The 25,030-nt window shown below is 46.8% G+C and overlaps 1 protein-coding gene and 1 long non-coding RNA gene across 10 annotated transcripts; one reads left to right on the forward strand and one right to left on the reverse strand.

Moving 5' to 3' along the window:
* Positions 1–4,163: 4,163 nt before the first annotated feature.
* On the forward strand, positions 4,164–12,563 carry LOC123626621. 4 transcript variants are annotated; one of them, XR_006730945.1, is made up of 4 exons: positions 4,164–4,466; positions 6,535–6,712; positions 10,347–10,603; positions 10,711–12,563. It is a non-coding gene; the product is annotated as an uncharacterized LOC123626621 (long non-coding RNA). The 4 variants fall into 4 exon arrangements; XR_006730944.1 differs by having other exon boundaries at positions 10,347–10,558; XR_006730946.1 differs by having other exon boundaries at positions 6,518–6,712; positions 10,347–12,563.
* On the reverse strand, positions 12,436–25,030 carry GINS4 (GINS complex subunit 4). Of its 6 annotated transcripts, none has more exons than XM_045535754.1 (8): positions 24,948–25,030; positions 24,058–24,172; positions 19,346–19,432; positions 18,515–18,628; positions 16,944–17,041; positions 15,663–15,751; positions 13,168–13,258; positions 12,436–13,074 (listed from the first exon to the last, which is right to left on the reverse strand). In XM_045535754.1, exons 2-8 carry the CDS (start codon positions 24,151–24,153, stop codon positions 12,978–12,980), a joined length of 672 nt encoding a protein of 223 aa, XP_045391710.1. In that variant the 5' UTR covers positions 24,154–24,172; positions 24,948–25,030; the 3' UTR covers positions 12,436–12,977. The 6 variants fall into 6 exon arrangements, with proteins under 6 accessions (XP_045391710.1, XP_045391713.1, XP_045391709.1 ...); XM_045535757.1 differs by having other exon boundaries at positions 24,058–24,158; positions 24,948–24,968; XM_045535753.1 differs by lacking the exon at positions 24,948–25,030 and adding an exon at positions 24,829–24,935.

Raw genomic sequence — 25,030 nt, forward strand, 5'->3', positions numbered from 1 at the left:
CTAGCACTCTGGGAGGCCGAGGCTGGAGGATCGCTTGAGCTCAGGAGTTCGAGACCAGCCTGAGCAAGAGCGAGACCCTGTCTCTACTAAAAATAGAAAGAAATTATCTGGACAACTAAACATATGTATATAGAAAAATTTAGCCAGGCATGGTGGTGCATGCCTGTAGTGCCAGCTACTCAGGAGGCTGAGGCAGGAGGATCATTTGAGCCCAGGAGTTTGAGGTTGCTCTGAGTTAGGCTGACACCACAGCACTCTAGCCAGGAGTGAGACTGTCTAAATAAGTAATGAATAAATAAAAATAAAAATATACATGAATAAATGAATACATAAATACATACATAAATAAATGAATAAATATACACATATGTACATAAATAAGTACATATATACATAAATATATGCATGAATAATTACACACATGCATAAATACATAACTAACTAAATAAATAACTAAACAACTAACTAACATAAAATAACGAAAAAGAGTGTGACTCAGACACTTTGCCCCTGACCCAGGCAGCCTTAGGGATCACTCTGGGGTCACCTGTGGTGAGTGTTTGCCATCAGGAGAGGGGAGACAATGACGAACCTGGAAACCCTCTGGGCTGCGAAGCAGGCAGGCTTTGAGGCAGGAGAAGCTTTCCGGCACAGGCAGGTGGAATTTCCCAGGGGTTCCCAACATGCTGATCTTTTCTCTGCCTCTCCCGGAACTGAGTCAGCTTTGCTGCTTCCCTGACGCTGGCACAGCTACCCGCTCTTTGGCCTCTTCTCCCCAGCTCGTGGCTTTTCCTCTTCACACTTCTGTTTCCATGTCAGTGCTCTCTGTATCCGTGTGTGGCATCCAAGGAGAGAGAGGGTCAGGGGGCGGGGGGGCGGGGGGGGCACTTGTCCACACAGAAAGCTCCTATAGGGGTCCTACACACGTCTCTGGTTCCATCGGTTGTGGCCAGAGTGACAGGGTCATCTGATACAAAGGCTTGCATAAGGAATGCCACTCAGTGTGCTTGTCAGCTCTGTAGCCCATGCTGGACACGGTCAGACTGTCTCTAGCGGGACCAACCCTTTCCAGGCTCTTCTTTCCTCTGACACCCTTCTTGGGCTCTGCAGACCCAGGCCACTTTCTCTACCCCAAGTCCCCAGCCCTCTGCCTTTTTCACTTTATGCCTCTTCCTTAGATAACCTTATGCTGTTTAGACGCTTTCATATGCTGAGAACTCCAAGTCTGTATCTTTAGCTCAGACCTTTCTCTCGTGCTTCAGACTCCTTAGAGAATCCCTTCCCTTCCCTTCCCTTCCCTTTCTTTCCTTTCTTCTTTTTTTTGGCAGGGTCTCACTCTCTTGCCCAGGCTGGATTGCAGAGGTGCAATCACAGCTCACCGCAGCCTTGAACTCCTGGGCTCAGCCTCTTGGGTAGCTGGGACTACAGGTGTGCGCCACCACACCTGGCTAATTTTTAAAATTTTTCATAGAGGTGGGGTCTCGCTATATTGCCCAGGCTGGTCTCAAACTCCTGGGCTCAAGTGATCCTCCTGCCTCAGCCTCCCCAAGTTCTAGGATTAGAAATGTGAGCCACGACACCTGGCCTAAATTTTAAATTTAATATGAAGTTAAGCATAGTGTTTTTCTAATTTTTAAAAAGCCCCTTGTTATCTGCCTGTTTATTATTCCTAATATTCTTTATCTGTATTTTTTATTTTTTTTCATGGTCAGACTTGAGGTTTTCTTATTTATTTGTTATTCAATTTGTTGAGTATATTGATTTCCTTGTTTAATTGATTATTTTGTTTTCATTTTATGATTTCCCCTTTTATTTTTCTACTCTCTGTTTCTGCCTTCTTCAGTGGAATGCTGTTTCCCTTATTTTTAATCATTTGTGTTTCCCAAAAAATGCCGTTAAGATTGTATATTTTCCACAGAGAAAACCTACATGTTTTAATACACCCTGCCCTTATCGCCATTTATTTCTAAATAGGCTGTAATTTGCATATTTGTTTTCTCTTTGACACAAGAATTATTTTTGAGAGTGTTTTTGAGATCTCGCCGAGATTATATTGGGGGAGGGCATCTTTCTCGTGTTGTCTCTGAGTTGCATTGCGGGTCGCCATCCTCCTCCCTGGCGCTCATTTACGTAACAGACACACACGGACCCCTGCGAGCTGCAGAGCCTGTGTTAGGTGCTGGGGCACGAAGGGGAGCCAAACTGCTCAAGTTGCTGACCGCAGGGGACTTGCTCTCCAGGATTCAGAGGACGGGATCTTTATGACCTGTGTTTTGGGGAATTTACTGAAATTTTCTTTGGTGGCTAGTATGTGATCCAATTTTCTAAAAGAAAAAGAAAATGTTTTCTCAGTTTGTTAAAATGAAGTTCTCTCATTTCTCACGTCTCAGGAGACTTGAACATTCTTCAGGTCTCCTAGGATGACTGTGTTTTTCTCAAATTCTTATATTTCTAACAGTTTAGGCTTCATACATTGTAACACTAACTTGTTTGGTGTGTGAAGGTTCACTACTGTTATATCTTCTTGGTGATTTTTATCTCATAAAATAGATGATAAACCTCTTTATCCTATTTAATGCTTTTGCCTTGAAATTTATGTTGATTTTTCTATTTGACACACTTATTTTGCTTTGTTAATGTTAGTCTTTTATAGCTGTGTTTATTTGTCTATTATCTGCTTTCCTATTATTTTAGGTGTGTGGTTATTTTGAAGGAATGGAAAGTAGCTGGATTGTTTTTGTAGATTTCTCTTCTTTTTCTCTTGTTCTTTGTACTTTCAATAAAGCTCTAGGTTTTCAATCAACTATCACTGGATAAGAGCCGTCTTTCTCTATTTCTGCAGGCTGACGCCAAGTATCTAGCCTGGCGTGATAGAGACTAAAAGAGCAGTTGTTTAGACAATCACTTAGGACCTCTTTTTGTCAGGATTGTATGTGTTTATCCTGCACACCTAAACCTTGCAAAGCTGGCTAAATACACAAACACACACATGCATGCACACATATGTAAAAGTTGTCAAGATTCTAAAAATCTTTCACCCACAAAGACATCTTGGGTTGGATGAACACATTCAACCCAAGTTAGAACTGGAAATGATCTACCACAAACTAAATAGCCTTCTCATTTCACAGTGGGACCAGGCAGTTGGGCCGGCAGTGCCTTCGTAGGTGCTGTGGGAAGGGTTCAAGGCCACGACATATTTCTGCTGGACAAACAGAGTGGTGGCAGGGAAAGGTAACTGATTTTCCGAGTCCGTAGGGCTGGATTGCAAGCTCAGCCATCCTGCCCACGGTGGAAAAGCTGAAGCTTCTACCTCTGCAAATGGGACGGTGACAGGTCCATGCATTGTTGCAAGTAGACGAAAATGATCATGATTAACAATTTATATGTATGTGGTATTTTAGAGTTCTCAGAAATCTTTTAATACCTCATTTTACTTTTTCCTTACACCAACCCTGTTATGGTGGTTTCATTATTATTGTTGTTATTGTTTACAGATAAGAAAGTAATTTCTTCAAGGCTGAGTTAATCAAAATGCAGATTCTGAACTTGAGCCTAATTTTCTTACTCCAAATCCCGATCATTTCATTGTACCCTGCTCCTTGTGAAAACATTACGAAAAACAAAAAGCCCCTCAGGAATGTGAGGAGTTAGTGCTTGCTGCAGGTGGATTGAAACCCGGAGGGAAACTGGAGGAATTTTCTTTGCAAGTGTTGGGCCAGCGACTGCTTACACTTTTCAGGACAGAAAAATATTAATTTTTTGACATTTCTAAGACAAAAGCTTCTACGCCTTCTTTAGTAGATCCTTCCATTGTTCTGTTTGCTTTTTCTTCCTGATGCAACATAGGTCTCTTTCCTCTTCATAAATAGTTCTGGGCGTGGCTGTCTCGGTCACTTTTCTGACTCTTTTGCCCTCTGTATTCCCGAGTGTGTGGACTTACGCTGTAGAAAAGCAGCTTGAGTTTTACAAGATTCCCGGTTTCTTTTCCATACTTTCCTCCTATTTGGGCACAGACAATTTTGGTCTTTCAAGATTCATTGAGCAAAACACAGCTTGCTTAATTCCTTCCTTCTTCTTTCCAACTAAGTAGTTTCCTAACCCTTTCCTCCTGAACTTTTCACCCCACAAAACTAAGTTGTCCCATAAAAGCCAGGATCACATTGGATCAGCAGCTCTAGTTCATGCCTCTAAGCACCAGGTGCAAATTGGCGATCTTGCCCACACTCCTGGCTGTTCTGGTTAATTCACTAAAATCCAGCAGTTCAGTTTTAAAGGTCACCAGAGCCCGAGGTGGGTGGCGAGCAGCAGGGAAGGCCAGCTTCCACCTGGCAGAGGACGGAGCTACATCGTTCTCGGAGTCTCCCAGGACGGACTGTCCTTGGGTCTCCAGACTGTCTGGTCCACTCTTTCACTTCTTGGTCGCCAAGGAGCTCACCTCATGTTCAGAGAACATTCCTTTTGACGTAAGTAGTTTATTCTTGTTTGGCCCTTTTTTAAGATGAATAACTGTTTAGCATTCTTCTAAAAATTCTTCAATTTTTAAAAACATATTTACCTGTTTTTCTGTGCTCCCCTGTTTAGGTGAACTTAGCCCTTTCCTCATTAGGCCTGTTTTCTACACATTTTATCATTTTGCTCAATCATTTAACTCTGCTGTTAAGAAGGAAGTATACACACCAACATTTTATTAGTGGTTATTTTAGGATGGTGAGATTTTAAGTGACGTTTATTTTCTTCTCTCAGATTTTCTTTCCATTTACAGTGATATATATATTTTAGTCATAACTAGTTATTTAAAATTAGAACTAAAAGCTGCAGTAAGCAAAACAGTGTGGTTTCGACCTAGAACATATTAATAGACTACTAGGAACAGCCAGCCAGAAGTGCCACACACAGGGGACTTGGCAGCAGTAAAGTCAGGAGGAGAGAGTGGACTAGTCGGTGAGAGACAGCGGGTTAACTGGCTATCATGCGGAACAAAGTTCCATTCCTACATCACACCATAGCCCCAGATTAATTTTTGGTGGATTAAATACCTAAATGTGAAAAGCAAAACTTTAAAATTTTGGAAGAAAATATTAGAAAATATATTTATGTCCTTGGGATAAGAAAAATCTCCTTAAGTAATACATAAGAATCACAAACCATACAGAAAATAAACTACATTCAATTGGCTACTTTTGCACAATAAAGGACCCAGGAAGAAAAGCTGAAAGACGCAGCACAGGCTGGGAGAAGTTATCTGCAATGCACGTGACCAACAAAGGATTAGTCTGTACAGTATACAAAGCATACCTCTATAATCCTACTTATCCTACAGCTATCCCTACACATGAATGAAATGAGCCACATACAAGTGTATTCAACGCAGCAGTGATCACAGTAGCAGGAGTTCAGAAACAATTCAAGTAATCATCTCTAGGGAACTTTTAAAGTAAACTATGGCGCATCCCGGCAATGAGAGCCTATGCAGCTGAAAGAAGATCCAAGACATCGTCTATGGAATGTACCCAGTGGAAAGGTCTGCAAGATGTACTGTTAGGTTATGACAAAAAGAAAACCAAAATCCAAAAAAACCAACCAACCAACCAAAAAGCTATGTTATATTTTCTGTGGTTTTCAATGTGTCATAAAGATGAAGCTAGGTTATTATGAATTATCTCTGCTTCATAAAGAGTCAAGGAGTCACTTGGTGATGTCCAGTGAGAGTGACATGGCCCAGCACTGATGATCAAGGTACAGGTGTTTGGTGATGGCAGGACTGCATGGCATTATAGTTACGCAGTTCCCATAAATGGTAGGGTGGGCCGGGCGCGGTGGCTCACGCCTATAATCCCAACACTCTGGGAGCCGGAGGCAGGGAGGATGGCTTGAGCTCAGGAGCTCCAGACCAGCCTGAGCAAGAGCAAGATCCCATCTCGACTGAAAATAGAAAAATTAGCTGGGTGTCATCGTGCAAGCCTATAGTCCCAGCTACTTGGGAAGCTGAGGCAAGATGATCACTTGAGCCCAGGAGTTTGAGGTTGCAGTGAGCTATGGTGACACTCCAGCCAGGGCAACAGAGCGAGACTTGGTCCCCCTCCCCCCCAAATGGTGATGAGTGTAAATGATGTTTTCAGATATCTGCAACAACTGTAAATGTGGTAGGAAAATATGATTTCTGTTGGTGACAAAGTCACAAGATCTGATGATATTACTGTGGCTTGTTGCCTGGATTCATAGCGGAAGGGCAGTCTAAGCTTCATTCTGAGGTTAGTGCAAAGAAAGAGGGAATATTTTCTCAGCCAAGTCCCTGGATCCCCTGGGCTGCAGGCCCCATGAACCCCAGGTCGGGCACTGTTGCTTCAGGCTGTCAGTATCTCTGCTTGGTCTCTCCACGAGCACTCGGCCTGGGCAAATGCTCTAGTCACCTCTTCTCTCTCTCTCTCAGTCTTCTAGATCTTGCTGTAATTCCTCACTAGCTTGTTAGCTCTTTGATGTCTTTAGAAAAAAATCCTTTTTTGATTTCATCCAGCTTTTTATTGTCTTCAGAGAGTTGACCCCACTCCCTAGTCCGCCAATTGCCACAGCAGAGCTGCTGCCACCGCCACGTTCCACCCAGCTGGATGTGCTGCAAGGTGCTGTCTCACCTGGGTCACCAGCACAGCCCTGGCTCTGAGCCCTGCAGTCTGGCCTCCTTTCTCCAGTCACCAGAGGGATCTTTCTAAAGGTAAACTAGATGTCTAAAAACGTATCTTAGCTTTAAGATCTCTCAGAGGCTCTCAAATGTCAGTCCAAAATACAAACCCTTTGGCACAACATGCAGACTGCCGTAAGACATGTCTGTTGACCTGAGTCTGCCAGGAGACTCCTACAGGATGGGAAACGGCCTCCCCCACACCCCAACTCTCACGTTCTGCACCTGCCATGCCCAGCTCCTTGGAGTTCCCAGAATCCTGCATGTGCCCTGGGGCTTCCGTGCCTTTGCACGTGGCATTTCTGGCCCCATCCCTTCCCGGCCTGGCTCATTCCTGCGGTGCTCTGGGTCTCAGGCAGGACCTGTTCCGGGAGGCGATCATGATGCTTCCAGTCTCTGAGTCCTTCCTGCGTTCTTCCACCACACCTGTGCCCATCCTTTGTAGAAGCACGCCAGCCTGTGGTTGGTGTTTGCGTCGGTCTCCCTCACGAGACTCTAAGCAACTTTAAGTCGGAGCTTCCTTCTCTGCATGTGCAGCACGTCCCTCGGGCTCTGAGCCCACGTGTGCGTTGACTGCACTGAACCATGTTCGACTTCGCACACTGCTGTTTTGATCTCGTCACTCTTGTATAAAAGTGCTTGAGTGACAGGACACTACACCTCTTGCCTTCGTCACCACTTTCCGTGTGCCTCACTTAGCCATCTGTACTCCGTGAAAGGGCGTATGAATTACTCATTCCCACGCGCGTTTTACAAAGTGGGAACTTGATGTTACTTAGTTCTCCCCCAAGTTAGGGGTAGCTTTTAAAACTAAGGCAAACTAGAATAGTGAAACTGTAGGTACAAAAAGGAGACCAGAAACTAAGGAAAGGCACCGGGCGGGGGGGCAGTGAGTGCACAAGAGGCTCCGAGTCCCCGTGGGGAGGCCGGAGGGGCCAGCAGGACCCGTTTGTCTGATAAAATGGGTCACAAAGTTTGAGACAAACATTTATTTAAATTCTGGGAAGAATTTATCACATGGATCCTTATATAGAAAACAAGGGATGTGTAATTAATAATGTCTTCAGGTGCATTAATAACTTTCAGAAGACATGGAGATGTTATTCAGGTGGTTGTTTCTCTGCTGAAAGCAAGGAACTCACACACTAATCCAGGGATGCTGGTTTGTGGATCAAATTTGATACAGAAACAAAACTTGGGGAACCAAGAGGAATGGACGAAACCGCCCTCGGGCTCTCCTTTCATTTGTTAAGCTGTTGACAAAACCGCAGTCAGTGGCCTCCTGCCGACTGGGCTCAGTGGAGTGCAGACATCTCGGGCCGCTGTGGGACCCCAAAAGGCTTCAGAGGCCAGAAGACGGCAATGCCGCTGATCTGTCATAGAAACGAGGCGTCTCACTCAGACTGGGGCCAAACCACCTCTCTGGAGGTGGCGGCACACGCTGTGTCTGGTGACAAACGACGTCAGACGTGGCAGACGCCATCTTCCATTACGCTGTTTTCGAGACCTTTCCGGGCTGTACGGGCCCACTCCTCCCGCGCACGTCTGCACGCCTCGCTTAGTTCCCCAAGGAGTTGCAGTGGGATTTTAATAAAGATAAAATCGTAAAACTGTAGGAATGAAAAGATTAGAAACTAGGGAAAAAGAAGGGACAATTTCTTTTTGAGGTGGAGTTTACCTCACAGGGTTGTCACGAGGGTTAAACAAGGAAATCCCTGGAAAGCAATTTGCCCGTCTAGGAGCAGGTCAGCGTCCACCTGTCCCCTTTACTCTTTCCTGCTCTGCTTCCACTGAAGCTTTCAAAGAGGGCAAGGAGACGGTGAGAATTCTGCTTAAGGATAATTACAGATGCAGAGGTAACAGAAGCAGCAAACTGAAGTTTCAAAAAATTTACATTTGAGCTGGGAACAACTTTGGGTCCCCAGGAGTGTAAGAGGCTTAACACATTCTGTCATATGCAAAGCTTTGAACCCAAGAAAACAATTTCCTTTCAACCTTCTTAGTCCTGGCTGTTAAGAAATTTTTTTCTGAGTCAAACAATTTCATATTTTCGGATTTACCTAAGGCATCTTAGGATTGCCTGTAAATTTCTTGGGGGCAAAAACAGTGATTTACTTTTGTCATTATTTATTTATTTATTTTTGAGACAGAGTCTCACTCTGTTGCCGGGCCAGAGTGCCGTGGTGTCAGCCTAGCTCACAGCAACCTCAAACTCCTGGGCTCCAGCGATCCTCCTGCCTCAGCCTCCCGAGTAGCTGGGACTACAGGCATGCGCCACCATGCCCGGCTAATTTTTTCTATATATATTTTAGTTGGCCAGATAATTCCTTTCTATTTTTAGTAGAGACGGGGTCTCGCTCTTGCTCAGGCTGGTCTCGAACTCCTGACCTCAAGCGATCCTCCCGCCTTGGCATCCCAGAGTGCTAGGATTACAGGCGTGAGCCACTGCGCCCAGCCCGTTTTTTATTTTTTTTTAAGAGACAGGGTCGGTCTCTGTCACCCAGGCTGGAGTGCAATGGTGCCATCACAGCTCCTTGTAACCTCAACTCCTGTGCTGAGAAAAGTAATGGTAGTGGTTATTCCCTCAAATGGCTCTTTTTGGAAAATGAGAATTTATTCCAGAGAGGCTGTCATTGCTCAAAACACTTTTGGATCCTCCTTCCTTTCGTGGGAGACAGCACTGGCAAGACATTGAACAGGATGGACTCGAGCTCTGGGCTCACTGAGCTTTGGTCACATCTCCACTTAGTAGCTATGAGCCTTCACCAGAGGAGTCTGTTTTCTTATATGTAAAATGGGGTTATCAACAGTACCTACCTTATAATCATATACAAAATTTAAAATTTGTTCGTTAACACCTATAGGGTAGGTACTATTGACTCGCATACAGATATGAAAGGAACATGTGCCAAGGATTTTATTTAACTTACTATTTAATGAAAGAACCAGAGAAATATTCAAACCTGTTCAAATGGGCCTTTGACTTTATTCTCAACAGGACAAAATTTACTTGTGTTGTCATGGACATGAACCATTTGTATAGCAAGACTGGAGATATTCACATTATTATAGGTTTCCTATAAATCAACTTGTACCTCTACAGAGTTGTAAAATAATCTATTCAAAGACATGGGTACACACTCTACAGGCACCAAGCATTCCATTGAAATGATAAGCTCTTTTGCCCATTCCAAAATCTCAGATTTTTCCTTGCATAGGGTTGCTGTAAGATTTACAAGTTAATCTACTTAGAGAACAGCCTGATTCTTGGTAAACAGTAAACATTATTACTGCCTTCAGAATCCCCCGCATATTCCTTGTATTCTCCCAGTAGCTATTTTTCAGCTATGGAAGGAATACCCAATTTTTTGGAAACAGCCAAGGTATTTGAAACCAAATGTGTTAAATAAGTACAGACTACTTATTTTGTTTTTTATAAAATGAAGGTTTTCTTTTTTTTTTTTTTTTGGACAATATGAGAGTACTTTCATAGCTAGTTGATTAGCTAGATTTAAAAAATCAATTCTTAAAAAGAATTCCAATGGTTTGGAATGTTTGGCTTCCCAAGATAAATTACTTAAAGAACATTATATAAAGAATTTATATATAATGTATTTGCTTAAAAATATACTCTGAAAGCTTCAAGGTTAACCCTTGCACATCACAGAAGGAAGTTCGATGCATCTGAGGGAGGCACTAAAGCCACGTTGACTGCTGGGTCCTGGGCAGAGTAAACACCGCCGACAGGTGATGGCTGTGACAGGAAAAACCCACACACGGACCTGCAAACACGTCTCAGGAACAGCTGTCTTGCTAGGGACAAGCTTACGCTAAAGGATGATGCCAGTATTGGATGCAACGTTCTGCCATGCATCAGTGGTGAGTTTTTAACAAAAAAGCAAAATACTCACCATCACTGCAAAGGTAAAATCAAAGTCGACCAAGCCACATCATTTCCCTTCTACTTGGTTTTGAAATTCAACTTCCCCTCGATTTAAAAACGACGTATCTAAACCAGTCTTCCTTTGCAGAGGCAGGTGACGAAATGCAGCAAGCCATTCTGTGGCTTCAGCAGAGAACGTAAACGCTTCCGAGCAGCTGGCACCCAGGGAGCCGCTGGAGACGAGGACACAACCCTGCCACTCCATGTGTCCCGGGCTGGCAGCAACTGCACAACCTGGGGGATCCCCAGGAATGCAGAACCGTGAGCCCCACTCCAGCCCCAAGTCAGAATCCACATCTTACCGCGCTCCCTGGGTGACTGGCATGCACACTGAGGCTTAAGCACTGTTCTATTTTTCATTTTTCTGGTCCTTGATTCTAGCTTGGTCTTTTCTGGCTGCTTAGCACAAAGTGAAAGCCTGCCTGGGAGGAAGGAGACTTGTGTTCTGATCTCAGACTTCCACTGAGTATCTGCTTTGGTTCCACCATTTACATACACTAGCCCAGCCGAGTCTCAGGACTACTGCAGGACCAAATGGGATCCTTGCTAACAAGGGCCTAAGTGACCTTACTCTGCACCACTAGCCACACTGACTGCAGGCAGAGCTTGCTTCTGCCTCAGGGTCTTTGCACAAGCTGTCTTCACTGCCTGGAATGCCCTTTTGATCTCTGCATGTCCTCCCTGTTACTCAGATCTCAGTCTAAATGTTCTCTCTCCAGCGAGGCCCTCCCAGACCCCCAGTCCAGTCTCTCTGGTAAGTCACTGATGTGGTTTGGATGTTTGACCCCTCCAATCTCATGCTGAAATCTGATCCCTGTGTTGGAGGTAGGGCCTGGTGGGAGGTGTTTGGGTCATGGGGGCGGATCCCTCATGAATGGCTTGGTGCCCTCCCCACCATAAGGAGTGAGTTCTCACTTTACTGGTTCACTGGACAGCTGGTTGTTCAAAGGAGCCTGGCACCCCGCCTCCCTTTTTGCTTCTCTCACCATGTGCGAGGTCTGCTCCTCCTTCACCTCCACCTTCCGCCCGGATGGGAAGGTCCCCGAAGCCCTCACCAGCAGACGCCGGCAAGATGCTTCTTCCACAAGGCTTCTTGTACAACCTGCAGAACCCTGAGCTGAACAAACCTCTTTATAGATTACCCAGCCTCAGGGATTTTCTTTATAAAGCAAAATGAACTAACGAAGTCTCCCTGTTCTAATCTTCTGCAAAGCACTTTTCATTCTACCAGAGTGGGGACAGTGACTGTCCTGCTCTCAGCGCAGCCCCGCTGCCTGGCACTGTGCCCGGCGCACTGACGCTCACACGCAGCTGTTTAATGAGCAGCCAAGGAGGGCAAAGACTCGGAAAAAGCAGGCGCTGCACGAGTACCAGATCCTTCTGCCAACGCATAAAGCCTTCCTTGCTTTCACCTGGTGATTTCCCTTGGAAAGCAGCAACGTTATACCGACCACGCCCACAGCCCGGATCTTGTAAATGAAAATCTGCTGACTGCTCCTCAAGCAAGGAACGATGGACTGCAGCTGCTTTCCCTCATGCTGCAAGGAATGAGGACTCAGTCACTGTCTGCATGTCTCAGGTCCCACAGTAGATCCCCGCCAGCCATTTCCCTTGGAAAAGCGAAGGGCTTAGAAGGGAAAAGCGGCTTGAGGTCACAACACGGAAGCCACATCGCCCAGGGACGGCCAGATGGCCTGGAGGCTGGCTTGGCGAAGCTGCCCGGAGGCAGGAGCACTGCAGGTAAACAGCGGGGAGAACATAGGTCATTAGACTACACGCTGAGAACTGCCCAGAAGTGCCTTCTGCCACCAAACCCAATTTAATAATGGTTTATTGGTTTAGTTGTGATTTTCGGTTAAGCATGACAGAAATTGGTTTTAAGTCCAATATTAGAGGATCCCAAAGGTTAGTTCACACAATCTAATGATGTATTACAGACGAAGGCCACAGATGTTTTCTTTAATCTATTTACAATCTTCCTATCAAAAAGGTTAACTGAACTCTCCCACTATTACCCGGTTAGGGCTAAATACAGTGCCCTGATCACAGGCAGTGAGGCCTTTTATGAACCACCTTTACCTTCCTTAGCTCGGTGAGTACCATGAAGGGAAAAGGTGCACAGAGTGCGAGTCTCCGTGTATTTGCGTAGTGCGCACAACACATGCCGGCCACCGCGGCAGGAAGGAGGACCCTGCCTCAAGCTCCTTGTCAATGCCCGAGTCATCCACAGCACTGTCAAGAAAAGTGTGATGCCAGGAGAGCTACTTCCTTATTGTCCTCAGGCACAAAATGATTCGAGGGGTTTCCAATATTTTCCCTAAGCTTCCGTGTCTTCATTCCTGTCTACTTTTAGTTTCAAATTAGCTGTACAGCTCCAGAGGCAACCAGAGGTGCAATGGTTTTGTATCGGATCAAGTGCTGCGAGCCCTCCTCCAGGTCAATCACATAGTCCCTGGAAAAGGAGGAAAAAAGATTTATTTGCAGAGCATGGCTGGTCCCCAATGGGAGGAATGTTCCCACTGTGGAGGACACACACATAACTCACCTCTGCTCATCTGTTTCTGGTTCTACCAGTATGTTTTCTTGTCGTTCTCTGACTCTCAGAAACACATAGGAATCTAGATCTGGTTTGGGAACTGCCAGAAAAATAATAACGTCAGAAAATGCTCAGCTTCCAAGGTCAATATGGGAAAAGTTGCTGGGATTAATGGTAATGAACACTAAGGGACCTCTGACATAAAAGCATTTGGGGAGGGTGACATGAGGCGAGCCCTGGCTCCTTCTGGCGACCACGTGTTCAACAGACGACTACCCTGCTGTGCGCAGGGACCTCTGACACTCTGGAGGACAAGAACCAGCGTGCAACGGTCTCTGTGGATGAGGCTGTGACCTGGTGGCACTTACACTCAGTGGCAGGCTCTGCAGGAAAGGGCAGACTCACAGAGAAGTGAGGCTGGGAAGTGATAAATGCATGGGCCGAGGTAGAAATACGCATGGCGTTTCAGGAGGACGCTGTGTGGAGCTGGTTAGGAAAACTTTCCCATGATGGAGTGGGAGGAGAGAATCTTAGAAAGACTGGGTCACATGGTGATAGCCCTGGATGCGTCAGACTGAGGAATAGAGGGTTAAGCCTGTGTGTGGTCCCTCACTGGTTAATTGCAGGTTCGGAAACTGCTGTCAGCAGCCAACGTTTCAGTTAGTGAGGGCCCACGCTGGGCTGCTCCGTGACAGCCTGTCACCCCCTGGAGTTCCATCTGTACCTAGAGAACCCTCGGCTCCCTAATCTATAGGAAGGGGTTCAGGATAACTGGCTCCAAGGGTCTAATGAGGGTCCCCTAGGCTGCTCTAGGGCTCTGAGCCTGCCCAAGAAACTCCTGATGTCACCAGAGTCCTCTAGCCTCACTGCTAGCAGCCTGGGTTTCAATGTGCCCCCCACTTCTGCCACTGGGGTCTCCGAGTGCTCAGGCTCCAGAGGCCCAGGGGACTCAGGGCATCTGGGCCAACCAAGGAAGCCCCTGATCCCACGAGGGCAGGCTCGTCCCACCAAGCAGCTTCCAACCCCGGGTTCTGGCTTGCATCCCTGGAGGGATCCAGGACAAGCCGAGGGTGAGTGTTTGGGGAGCTGTGGGCCTTCTCAGGTGGGAGCTCTGGGACAGTGGCCCGGCCCATTCCAGGAGCCACATGCAGGCCCACCAGCAGTCCCGGGGCTGACAGTCACCCGCTGAGAACGCACTGGGAAATGGTCAAGGCCCTGGCTCCATTCCTACTCTTCCACAGTACAAAGTGGCTGACTGGGGGCAGGCGCGGACGTGGACTGGGCCTTTTGTTCCCCACAGGCAGCTCCCCAGTGACCAGCTCCGAGTCCCACGGAACTGGCAGGGGACTGGCTTGCTCCTGGGGTTACAGGCTAAATTGTGTCCCCCCAAATCCACGCACTGAAGCCCTACTCCTAGTAACTCAGAATAGGGCTGCATTTGGAGACAAGGCTTTAAAAGAGGTAATCAAGCAAAAATGAGGCCACCAGGGCAGGCCCTAATCCAATCTGACCGGTGTCCTTATAAGAAGAGATTAGAACACACAGAGGATGGAATTAGTGACCCTGTGTGAGGACACAGAGAAGACGCCATCTGTGAGGAACAGGCTCTCCCAGACACCGACTCTGCTGCCTCACCTTGGACTTCCCGGCCTCCAGAGCTGTGCGCAGCCCGCTGGACTAAGAGGCTGTTCCACCAGCACAGGGGGCACAGTGTGGCCCCCAGCCCTAGTCCAGGCTGGGGCAGAGGTGAATTTCCAGGGCTCAGTTGTACTTGAGCTTGAGGAACAGCTCAGCTTGTGAACAAGGTGGATTCCAGTCTCCTGGAGAGCTGTTTGATTTGGTCTAGAAATATTGCCCGACAAGGCCTTGCTTGGGTGTGGCAAACTGCAAGACTGAGGGACAGGGACTTTAGCCCACGAGCCAGAGGGCCCAGGTGCTCGACGCACCGTTCGGCACTCCGACCCTGCCCCTCTCCCCAGCTCAGCAGACCTCAGGGGACAGTGAGGGAAGGGCCTGAGGCAGGGGCTTTGGCTGACCCGGCTGCTGTCGCTTTTTCTCCCCACACCCTCCATCCTGCCTCTTTCCAGAACCAGAGAAACTCCTCACGACAACGAGATCAGGAGCCCTTACTCAGCCAACGGCACTCACTGGAGGTTCCCCTCCCCTCCAGCTGCGTCCAGCTGCACCCCAGGGCTGAGGAACGCCCAGCTCGGAGGACAAGAGGCTGAATCCGCCAGAGTCTCCGTTTACGGTGGCAGTCCTGAGTCGACTGAACTGAAGAACACAAAAGTCATGCTACAACGGCTATTTCTGTGTCGGGTCTTAATGATTTTTTTAAAACCAGAACCCTTCCTCTTTTCTTTTTTCTGACTATCTACGTATTTGCTTTCTATATTTGTGGAAAAAAAAGGAGTGAGGATGGAGTGCTGCTCCGAGGCAGCTGAGGATGTGCGGGATGTAAGCAACGCTCCTGGGGACGTCCGAAGAGAGAATGTTCCGCTTACCTGACCTCAGGAGGTCCACCTTCTGTAAGTTAGGGGGCATATGCTTTAAGGCAACATTTTTAAGGTAGCTCTCCGTGTTAGCCATGTACCTGAAAGACACAAATTCAAACTGCTGCGGCACAACTGGCTGGTGGCAGTGGCCAGGACTATGCGACCACAGTGGCCAGGGCTGAGACCACAGTGGCCAGGGCTATGTGACCACAGTGGCCAGGACTATGCGACCACAGTGGCCAGGGCTGAGACCACAGTGGCCAGGGCTATGCGACCACAGTGGCCAGGGCTGAGACCACAGTGGACAGGGCTGAGACCACAGTGGCCAGGTCTGAGACCACAGTGGCCAGGGCTATGAGACCACAGTGGCCAGGGCTGAGACCACAGTGGCCAGGTCTATGTGACCACAGTGGCCAGGGCTATGAGACCACAGTGGCCAGGGCTATGTGACCACAGTGGCCAGGGCTGAGACCACAGTGGCCAGGGCTATGTGACCACAGTGGCCAGGGCTATGTGACCACAGTGGCCAGGGCTATGAGACCACAGTGGCCAGGGCTGAGACCACAGTGTCCAGGGCTGTGACCACAGTGTCCAGGGCTGAGACCACAGTGGCCAGGGCTGAGACCACAGTGGCCAGGGCTATGAGACCACAGTGGCCAGGGCTGAGACCACAGTGGCCAGGGCTATGAGACCACAGTGGCCAGGGCTATGCGACCACAGTGGCCAGGGCTGAGACCACAGTGGCCAGGGCTGAGACCACAGTGGCCAGGGCTGAGACCACAGTGGCCAGGGCTATGCGACCACAGTGGCCAGGACTATGCGACCACAGTGGCCAGGGCTGAGACCACAGTGGCCAGGGCTAAGACCACAGTGGCCAGGGCTATGAGACCACAGTGGCCAGGGCTGAGACCACAGTGGACAGGGCTGAGACCACAGTGGCCAGGGCTATGTGACCACAGTGGCCAGGGCTGTGACCACAGTGGCCAGGGCTATGTGACCACAGTGGCCAGGGCTATGTGACCACAGTGGCCAGGGCTGAGACCACAGTGGCCAGGGCTGAGACCACAGTGGCCAGGGCTGTGACCACAGTGGCCAGGGCTATGTGACCACAGTGGCCAGGGCTGAGACCACAGTGGCCAGGGCTGAGACCACAGTGGCCAGGGCTGTGACCACAGTGGCCAGGGCTGAGACCACAGTGGCCAGGGCTGAGACAGGCTTCATGGGTGCAGCCACCAAGGCTCAGGCCCACAAGCCGGGGGAAGGCAGGTCCCACACCTACTGCTTACTCACTCTTTGGCGAAGGCAAACTCTTCTGGAGAGAGGCTGGCAGGTTCCCCCTCAGGGCGTGTTTTCTCCTTCTCAAGGATATGAGGGAAAAACTTCTCTATCTGTGAGGATAAATAAAAACCATCATGCAAACATCTGTCAAAGGAAAGGACATGGTTAACATGATGAGGGTTTCCCCAATCCCCACCTCCATGAAAAGGGCATGTGGCCTGTAGCTGGGGACAGGGTGGAGCGGCATGCTTTAAGACATGTGACCATGTCTCTGTGACACCCTTGTGTCACAAACCTTTGTGTCACAAACCCTTGTGTCTGCAAACCTGGGGCTGGGGGACAGTAGAGACTGGGAGATCCATAAATGGCTGAACACAAAACGTTGACTCAGTGGGTGGACATCAGTCTGTAGGGAAGTCTCTGGTGAAATTCTCTTATTGTTGCCCCAGTCTGATTAATGAATCAGGTAAGATTTTTGACGACATGTTTACCAAAATTGCTGATAACACAAAGTATTAAGAGAGAGCTAATATATTATGCAACAGAGCCCAGGCCCAATCTATAAAGACAGAGTTTCAGAGGGATAAGTTTCGAGCCCCACACTTAGGGGTCAAAAACTAAAAATACAGGATGGTGGCTGGCCGGGGTAACTCTGACTGGACTGAGGAGGGTTGCAGCCAATGGTGAGTGCGGAATGAACTCAGCGTGACACACCCATCACACACGCTACTGCGACGTGGGCGGCACTGCCCCCATTTCAATACCCAGAGTATGGAAAATGATAATCCTGCTTTTCATACAAGTGGTCAAACTACAATGGGACACTGTGTTTAGGTCCAGGTAATATAATTTAAGAAGGATACTGACAAATTAGAACCTTTTTAGAGAAGAGATCAGGACAGTGAATGTATTCAAATGGCTGGAATGTGTAGCTGAGAGAAGACTTCAGTGAGACCTATTAGCTGTCTTCAGGTATCCGAAGGACTCTCGTGCAGAAAAGAGCATGTATTTTACTTGTATAAGTAAGGAGACAAATGGAACCAAATGAAAAGAAACTTCAATGAAGTAAGAATTTTCCAGGGTTAAAACAGACATCATACAAAATAAGGATGTTTCACAATTCCATTTTTGTAAGTTAGATGGTCAGGAGCTCAGGAGAGCTCCTGGAGAGCTCAGGAGAATGCCAAGTCATCCTGGTCCATTTGACACTCTCATTGTCCTTTTGATAGGTGCAAAATAATTTTTGGAACCAGTTCTCCTCCAGTCACTATTCCCTATTCAATCAATGCAAACAACTCTACCCTTGGCACTGCCCTGTTGTAACTCCAGGGGACACCATTCATGTGGCAGATAAATAGACTGAAGTTGTGTATGGTGTCCCCAGGGTGGGGCAACACACGTGCCATCCGTGTTTCCCCAGGACAATCTCGTGCCCTCCTCACTCTTTAGCTACATTGCTACTACTCTCAAGCAGCATCTTCAGGCCCTGGACCCTCCCAGGCCCCAGCCCAACCTCCCCCGGGACGTTAGGTCCGTACTGCAGACCGCACGGCCTCAATGCCTAAGGCAGCTCCATGCCACACCTTCGTGAGTCTACACCGCAAGTAGCTGCTGAGGACATAGCGGATCCTCTCCATCTCCATCCGATGGATGCTGACCTTCAGATCCTCCTTTTTAACTCTTCTGAGATTTTCTTCCTATTAAAAGAGAAACTAAAGCTTATAAAAAACATGTTTAAGCAACATTGAGACCCAAAGACTATGTTTCAGTCAAAGGAAAATGAAAAAAATTCATTCTATGAGAGTTCTCAGTTGCTTTTAGTTTTTTAATTACATAAACAATACGTGACTTCAGTCTCACTGTATAAAGGTCAAACAGTGCTCATTTGCTTTCAGAAAATAACTATTTGAGTAGAATCTGAATATGCTCAGCCAGAGGGCCCGGAAGAACTCCAATCTCACTGCAAAGGAGATAATACAGAGCACAGAAGTGTCTAATGGGTCTAAAAAGCAGCTGGAAACCTGTAAAGTACCAACATTTTAAAGCTACTCTGCAGGTGATAATGAGTTGAGCCCAGATCATCTAAGCCTAGGACAACAAACTCAGATGTCCGCGGGGGCCAAGCGGGTAGGGTCGGAGAGAAGGACGGGCAGTTGGGGGCCTGTGCAGTCGACTGTTCTCACACAGAAACGTGGGCCAGTGATGGCAGGTTTTCAGATGTTTCCAGGGAAGCTGATATCCAGATATATACAGGACCTCTCATGCTTCATACATATAGATGACTAATTCAGTATTAAAAAAACAAACAAACTGGGTTGCTCTCAGATTTGCTCTCAGATCACCACCTCTCACGATGCTGACCAAGGGCTTTTAACTTTCTCCTCCCTGGTAACCCTGAGACCAGCAACTCTTACCATATGCTCTAGCTGTTCCATGACGCATTCTACAATCTCAGACTTGCTCTCCAGCAGCTCCGGGGCAAACTTTTCATTCATCCAGGCCTAAAAGACAAATGCCGAAAAAAAATGAGCATCACTCACAGTGGAGTAACATAACCCTGTCAGTCAGTACAAACCCCATGAAAACCACAGAGAGCCTGGGCTAAGAAAACTGTCTGCCTCCCAGTTGGAAATACTGAAAAGGCTTTGAAAATAAACTACATTGACAATTGCTTTTCCTCGTGCTCTTTTAGTGGGGATGCTATGTTCACAACCTTATTATTCAACCAACATTAAGAAAGCAAACTCACTGCTCACTGCAGGAGTCAGTATGACACCTATCGCTGAGAGCACCACACCTGAGCTTTGCCTAGCACCTTCTGCCAAGCAGCATTAGCACGTTTCTGTTAATACTTCTTCCCCCGCCACTGCCCACCGGGGGCACTGGCACCATTTCCGCAACACGCTGATAGATGAAGTACCACTACGTGAAACCGCACACCTCCTCATTCCTGAAGCTCACAGCGCTTTGCAAATAATCTTCCATTCATCATTGTAATATCTGAGAGGAAATGGCTATAGTGATCTTCACCTTATGGATGAAAACATACAGACTGGGTAATTTACTAACAGTCACAAAGCAGAAGGGACCACAACAGAAGTGACACACCCACCACCCACCCAGCTTTGGAGCAACAGGCTAAATCTCCGCCGTGTGGCTCGGGCCCAGCTGCTCAGCACCTTTCAGAGATTACCAAGGCTTAGAGAGCTGAAATACCCACGGGTGACTAAGGAAAGCTACGCTTATCTTTCAATCACAGGAAATTCAGTTTTAGCACAGCTTAGAATGACAGGCCAGTGGGGCTCGACTGATTTTTTCTGACGTCCTTGCGTCTCTGCTTCTCCAGTTCTCGCCAAGACACATCATTAAATACTGGGTGTTGCTGCTGTCATGTTTTTCAAGTGCCTGAACTTCTCTAACAGTGTCGCAGATACATAAAGTTAACCAGAAACGCAACCTGAATACAGAATGAGAAAAGATCAAGTTTTCTGGAGGACTTAGAAAGCAGTTTTTCTTTTTAACTGATTTGATTAAATATTGAATAGGTACAAAAATATTTATGAAATACACATTAAGCATGAAGAACGATGATATAAAGACTTGTGTGTGCACAACTTCATTAAGGAATATTACCATTATTTTAAAAGTCCCTGTGTCCTTTCCTCCTCAGAGGTAATCACTGGCCTGAATTTAGTGTTTAATTTTCTTTATAGTTTCACTATATTTGTTTATACCTCTACATAATGCTTCCCAACCTTTTTATGAGAGGAAATTCAAAGAAAATGATAGCGCTTATATGGTACACTGGGGAAAAATGGAGATTTGGGGAGATCATTCATTTACATTATGAATGTATGATAATCAAATATAAAACATTAGAGGAAAATTTATATTAGCATAAAATGTTCAAATAAAATCTTTTCAAAATTTTTAGTGAGAAATTTGTATTAATCCATGGTCTTCTAAAAAATAATCAGGTTCTATGCTTAAAATGGCTATATCTGTCTCCTGATAAATGTTTTTTTTTTTTTTGAGAGACAAGGTCTCACTCTGTCGTCCTGGATAGAGTACAGTGGTGTCATCATAGTTCACTGCAGCCTTGACCTCCTGGGCTCAAGTGATTCTCCTGCCTCAGCCTCCTCTTGAGTAGCTGGGACTACAGGCATGCAACACCATGCCCAGCTAATTGGCTAATTTTTTTTTAGTAGAGATGGAGTCTCCCTATGTTGTTCAGGCTGGTCTCAAACTCTTCGCCTCAAGCAATCCTCTCCCTCTGGCCTCCCAAAGTGCTGGCATTACAGGTGTGAGCCACTGCACCTGGCCTCTGATCAAAATTTGTAATGACAATTTGTTCATCATTGTTATGGGCTGAATTGTGTCCCCTCCAAAATGCACCTAACTCCCAGCACCTCAGAATGTGACAGTATTTGGAGACAGGGTTTTTAAAGGGATAACTAAGGTAAAATGAGGCAATCAGGCTGGCCCTAATCCAATATGACTGGTGTCCTCGTAAGAAGAGATTAGGACACAGGCACACGCAGGGAGAGACCACGGGAGGCACTTAGAGATGACGTCTCCTTCAAGCCAAGGAGAGAGGCCGCAGAAGAAACCAACTGTGCAGGCACCTTGATCTTAGCCGCCAGAATTGAGAAAATAAATTTCTGTTGTTTAAGACACCCAGTCTTTGGTCCTTTGTTCTGCAGCCCCAGTAAACTAAAACAATCATTATAATGCGAAACTTGGCATGTAACATAGTAACTTTGAAATCATGTTTTACAGGCATAAGAGTATCCTATATATGCTCCTGGAGCTGTGCTCATCATTGGCCCACACGGTGGCTCCGCCAGGCTGCCCCTTAGGCTGTGCTGCACAGCATAAGAGTCTATAGCTGGCTGTGCAGGTGGTAGCTCACCTCCTCGGCTGAACTCAGGGCACTGCACTAGAGTGTCTACCAAACCCTCAGGCTGCCTTCCAAGGACTGCTGATGACGCCCAGGAGAGCAACCAGCCCAGGGCTTTGGCTGTCCCAGAAGGTGGAGAGCTTGCCATTGTGAGGTGTTTGCAGCACACCAGAAACGCCCTATCACCCAAGGCGGGCAAGCTATGTCTTGAACAATAGTTTTGCAAGTTGGAACTTTATATACATTGCAAGTTTCTTTGGCAACTTGCATTTTTCCCCCCAGTGACCCACTAGCAGAAGCAACTTGTATTTTATTGCTGTTACTGTTCTACATTATGGGCCTGTTATCCACGCTGTTTCAGGAGCTGTTTTACTCATTTTCACTGCTGTTTTTTTCCCCCACTGTGTATACATCATAATTTTAAAAAATTCATTCTATTGCTGGTGGCTATCTGGGTTATTTTCATTTTTAACTCTTGCAAGCAATGCTATGAACATACTGTGCCCATCTCCTGGAGTACGTGTGAAAGTTTTCTCTAGGTAAGTACCTGGGAGTAGAATTACTAGGTGACAAGGTATGTATACCTTCAACTTTACTAAACAATAAATTACTTTCTAAAGTGATTGTACCTATTTATAGCCCCACTGCCTTATGTAAGTGTACAAATACTCTACATTCTTCTCATACTTTCTATTGTTTATCTTTTTCATTTCTGTCAATTTGACAGGTATGAAGTGATATCGCATCATCTCATTGTGACTTTAATTTGCATTTTCCTGATTACTAAAAAGGTTGAACATCTTTTTCATATGCTTATTGGCCATGCTGGTTTCCTCTTCTGGGATATGCCTGTTAAGACTTCATTTTTCTACTGGGAAATCTGTAAGGATTGTTTATGTACTGCAGATAAGTGTTTTTGGTCAGTTATATATTTTATAAATATCCTCTCCCAGTTTGGTGGCTTTTCTTTTTATTCTCATCAAGGTGTATAAACAAAAATTCTTAATTTTAATGTACTTGAATGTACCTGTTTTTTTCCTTTATGCTTTGTGCTTTATGATTTTTGTTTAATGAACCCTTTCCTAATGAAGCAGGAGTTCATCAACTGCATTCCACAGACTAGGTCTGTGGGCAGATTTCAGGAGGTCTGTGAACTCCCAGAAATTCTGCATAGATGCATTACTCTGGGAAGAAGAACCAGAATTTTCAGCAGCTTCTCAAAAAGGTCTGTGATATAAAAATAGATTAAAAATCACTGCTAAATAGTAAGGATTATCATATAATTTAAAAATTATCTTCCTTCAGTTTTGTTGCTCATGATAGCACGTTTGGCAGTAAAGAATGAAGGAAACTAAAGTAGCAAACATGAGAGAGTTCTGGAAAGGGGCAGTTAATGAGAGAGAGTCAAGATAATTACTAATACTTGTAACAACTAATAACTAGTGAGTGCTTATCATGTGTCAGACAACATGCTGAGCACTTTATATACATTATCTCATGCAATCATTACAACCACCGAGAAGTAGCTACTATTATCATGTCCATCCAGTCAAGGAAAGGCTTCAAACTACAGAACTTGTTTAAGGTCATACAATAGAGGAATGGCATGGAGAGACTTAAGTCCAGATAGTATGAACTCCTAAATTACCAGAGCTCCAAAAGAACTCAACACAGTTACTGGCACACAGGAAAAGCTCCATAAATCATAGCTATTATTATGAAAAGAAATACTTCAGAAATGCTTTTAGATAAGCAGTGGAAACACAGAGAACGGCTGAGTCAAGAAAATAGACGGGAGGAAAAGGAAGAATATGACCAGAATATGACCCTGAAAGTGTTTCAGCAGCTTTTTGCTAACCAAGGCATTTTCCAGGGAAACGGCAGATGTTTCAGGGACTAAGGTATAGAACTTACGAGTCTCACCACACCTCTACAGTCCCTGCAAACACCAAGTAGATCCTTGCTCTGTGAGTTGTTCTAAATGTGCCCAAAGCTGTCCCTTACCTTACTGACTCCACTTGAGGATTCTGTTTGATATTTTGAGGTTTCTGATGGAGGATGTCTCCGTTACTTCCTATTTCTGTGTAGATGGTAAGATCCAGTCCCTGTTCTCTTGAAATATGCCTTGAATTCCATTTCCTTATTTTCTGATCCCTGACATTTACACAGATGGACTAAACAAAAACGCTGAGGTTGGAGCAAAGGGATTCTGCATGGAATGCTTACCTGCTCCAGCCTTTCAATGAGCTCTGCAGGAGTTAGGACCACCTCCTCACTCCCCGCATCAGAGTCCTGTCCCATGAGATCCAGTTCCTCTGTCATCTTCCCTGAAACCAGAAACCTAATGAGAATAAAAGAAGCAATTAGCCTGCAATGTGTTTTCCATTTGTTCACAAGAATAGGAGCAGGGAAAGGTTTACTGGGGTGGTGGAGGCCAGTTGACAGTAGTTGGAGAACCACAGACTTTAGTTTTTTAGTGCTTTGTCTCTTCCTTCCAGGCTTAGGTCAGGTATCAGTTTCTCGAACAGGCTGCCCCTTCTGTTTCCACAGTGTACACCTCGAACTGAGCACCTATCTCGCACCAAACAATAACTGTTCATATTTGCCTCTGTTGAGAGGTCCTTTCCTTCAGTGCCTGTGTTCATTTCAGCTCAAATATGAATCCAAGCGCCGATCTGCTCAGTGCCTGGCACGAAGTACTGGGGCTACCATGGCCTGCGCAGCCCTCGCACTCAGCACGGTCCTTAACTCATAGCAGGCACTTAAAGCTGCTAGAACTAGTCAACGCCTCATTTCCCATTTCCCAGAGCCACCAGGCCCGGCGACATCAGACCAGGCGGTGACCCCAAAGGCGCAGGGCGGTGGGTGGTGGGGCCGAGGGAAGACGCCGGAGCCCGAGGGGCACGGCGAGCAGACCCCTCCCTCTGCTCCCCTAGTCTCAGAGCCACCAACACAGGCCCGGCCCTCCCCCCGCAGAGGTCCCGCGCGGACGCTCACTCGGGCCCGGGCGGGCAGAGCGACACTCCGGAGGGGCAGCGCGAGGACGGGAAGCCGCCGAGCTCCCCGCGGGAGCTCCCAAAGAACGAGAGCAGCGGAACTACGCGTTCGAGACCTACCCGGCGCGTACCCGACCAGCTCCCGCGCTCCTCTCAGAAACTTGCCGTCCAGGCCCAACGTCACCACGCACGGGCACCACTAA

Source organism: Lemur catta, chromosome 22 (assembly GCF_020740605.2).
Source record: "Lemur catta isolate mLemCat1 chromosome 22, mLemCat1.pri, whole genome shotgun sequence".
Taxonomy (NCBI): Eukaryota; Metazoa; Chordata; class Mammalia; order Primates; family Lemuridae; genus Lemur; species Lemur catta.

Excerpts from the sequence above, each read along its gene's own strand:
- GINS4 (XM_045535754.1), bottom strand. The coding sequence starts at position 24,153 with ATGACAGAGGAACTGGATCTCATGGGACAGGACTCTGATGCGGGGAGT. Across the intron at positions 18,629-19,345 it reads TGGAACAGCTAGAGCATATG|GAAGAAAATCTCAGAAGAGT; the intron begins GTAAGAGTTGCT and ends CTCTTTTAATAG. Across the intron at positions 15,752-16,943 it reads GAGTTTGCCTTCGCCAAAGA|GTACATGGCTAACACGGAGA; the intron begins GTGAGTAAGCAG and ends TGTGTCTTTCAG.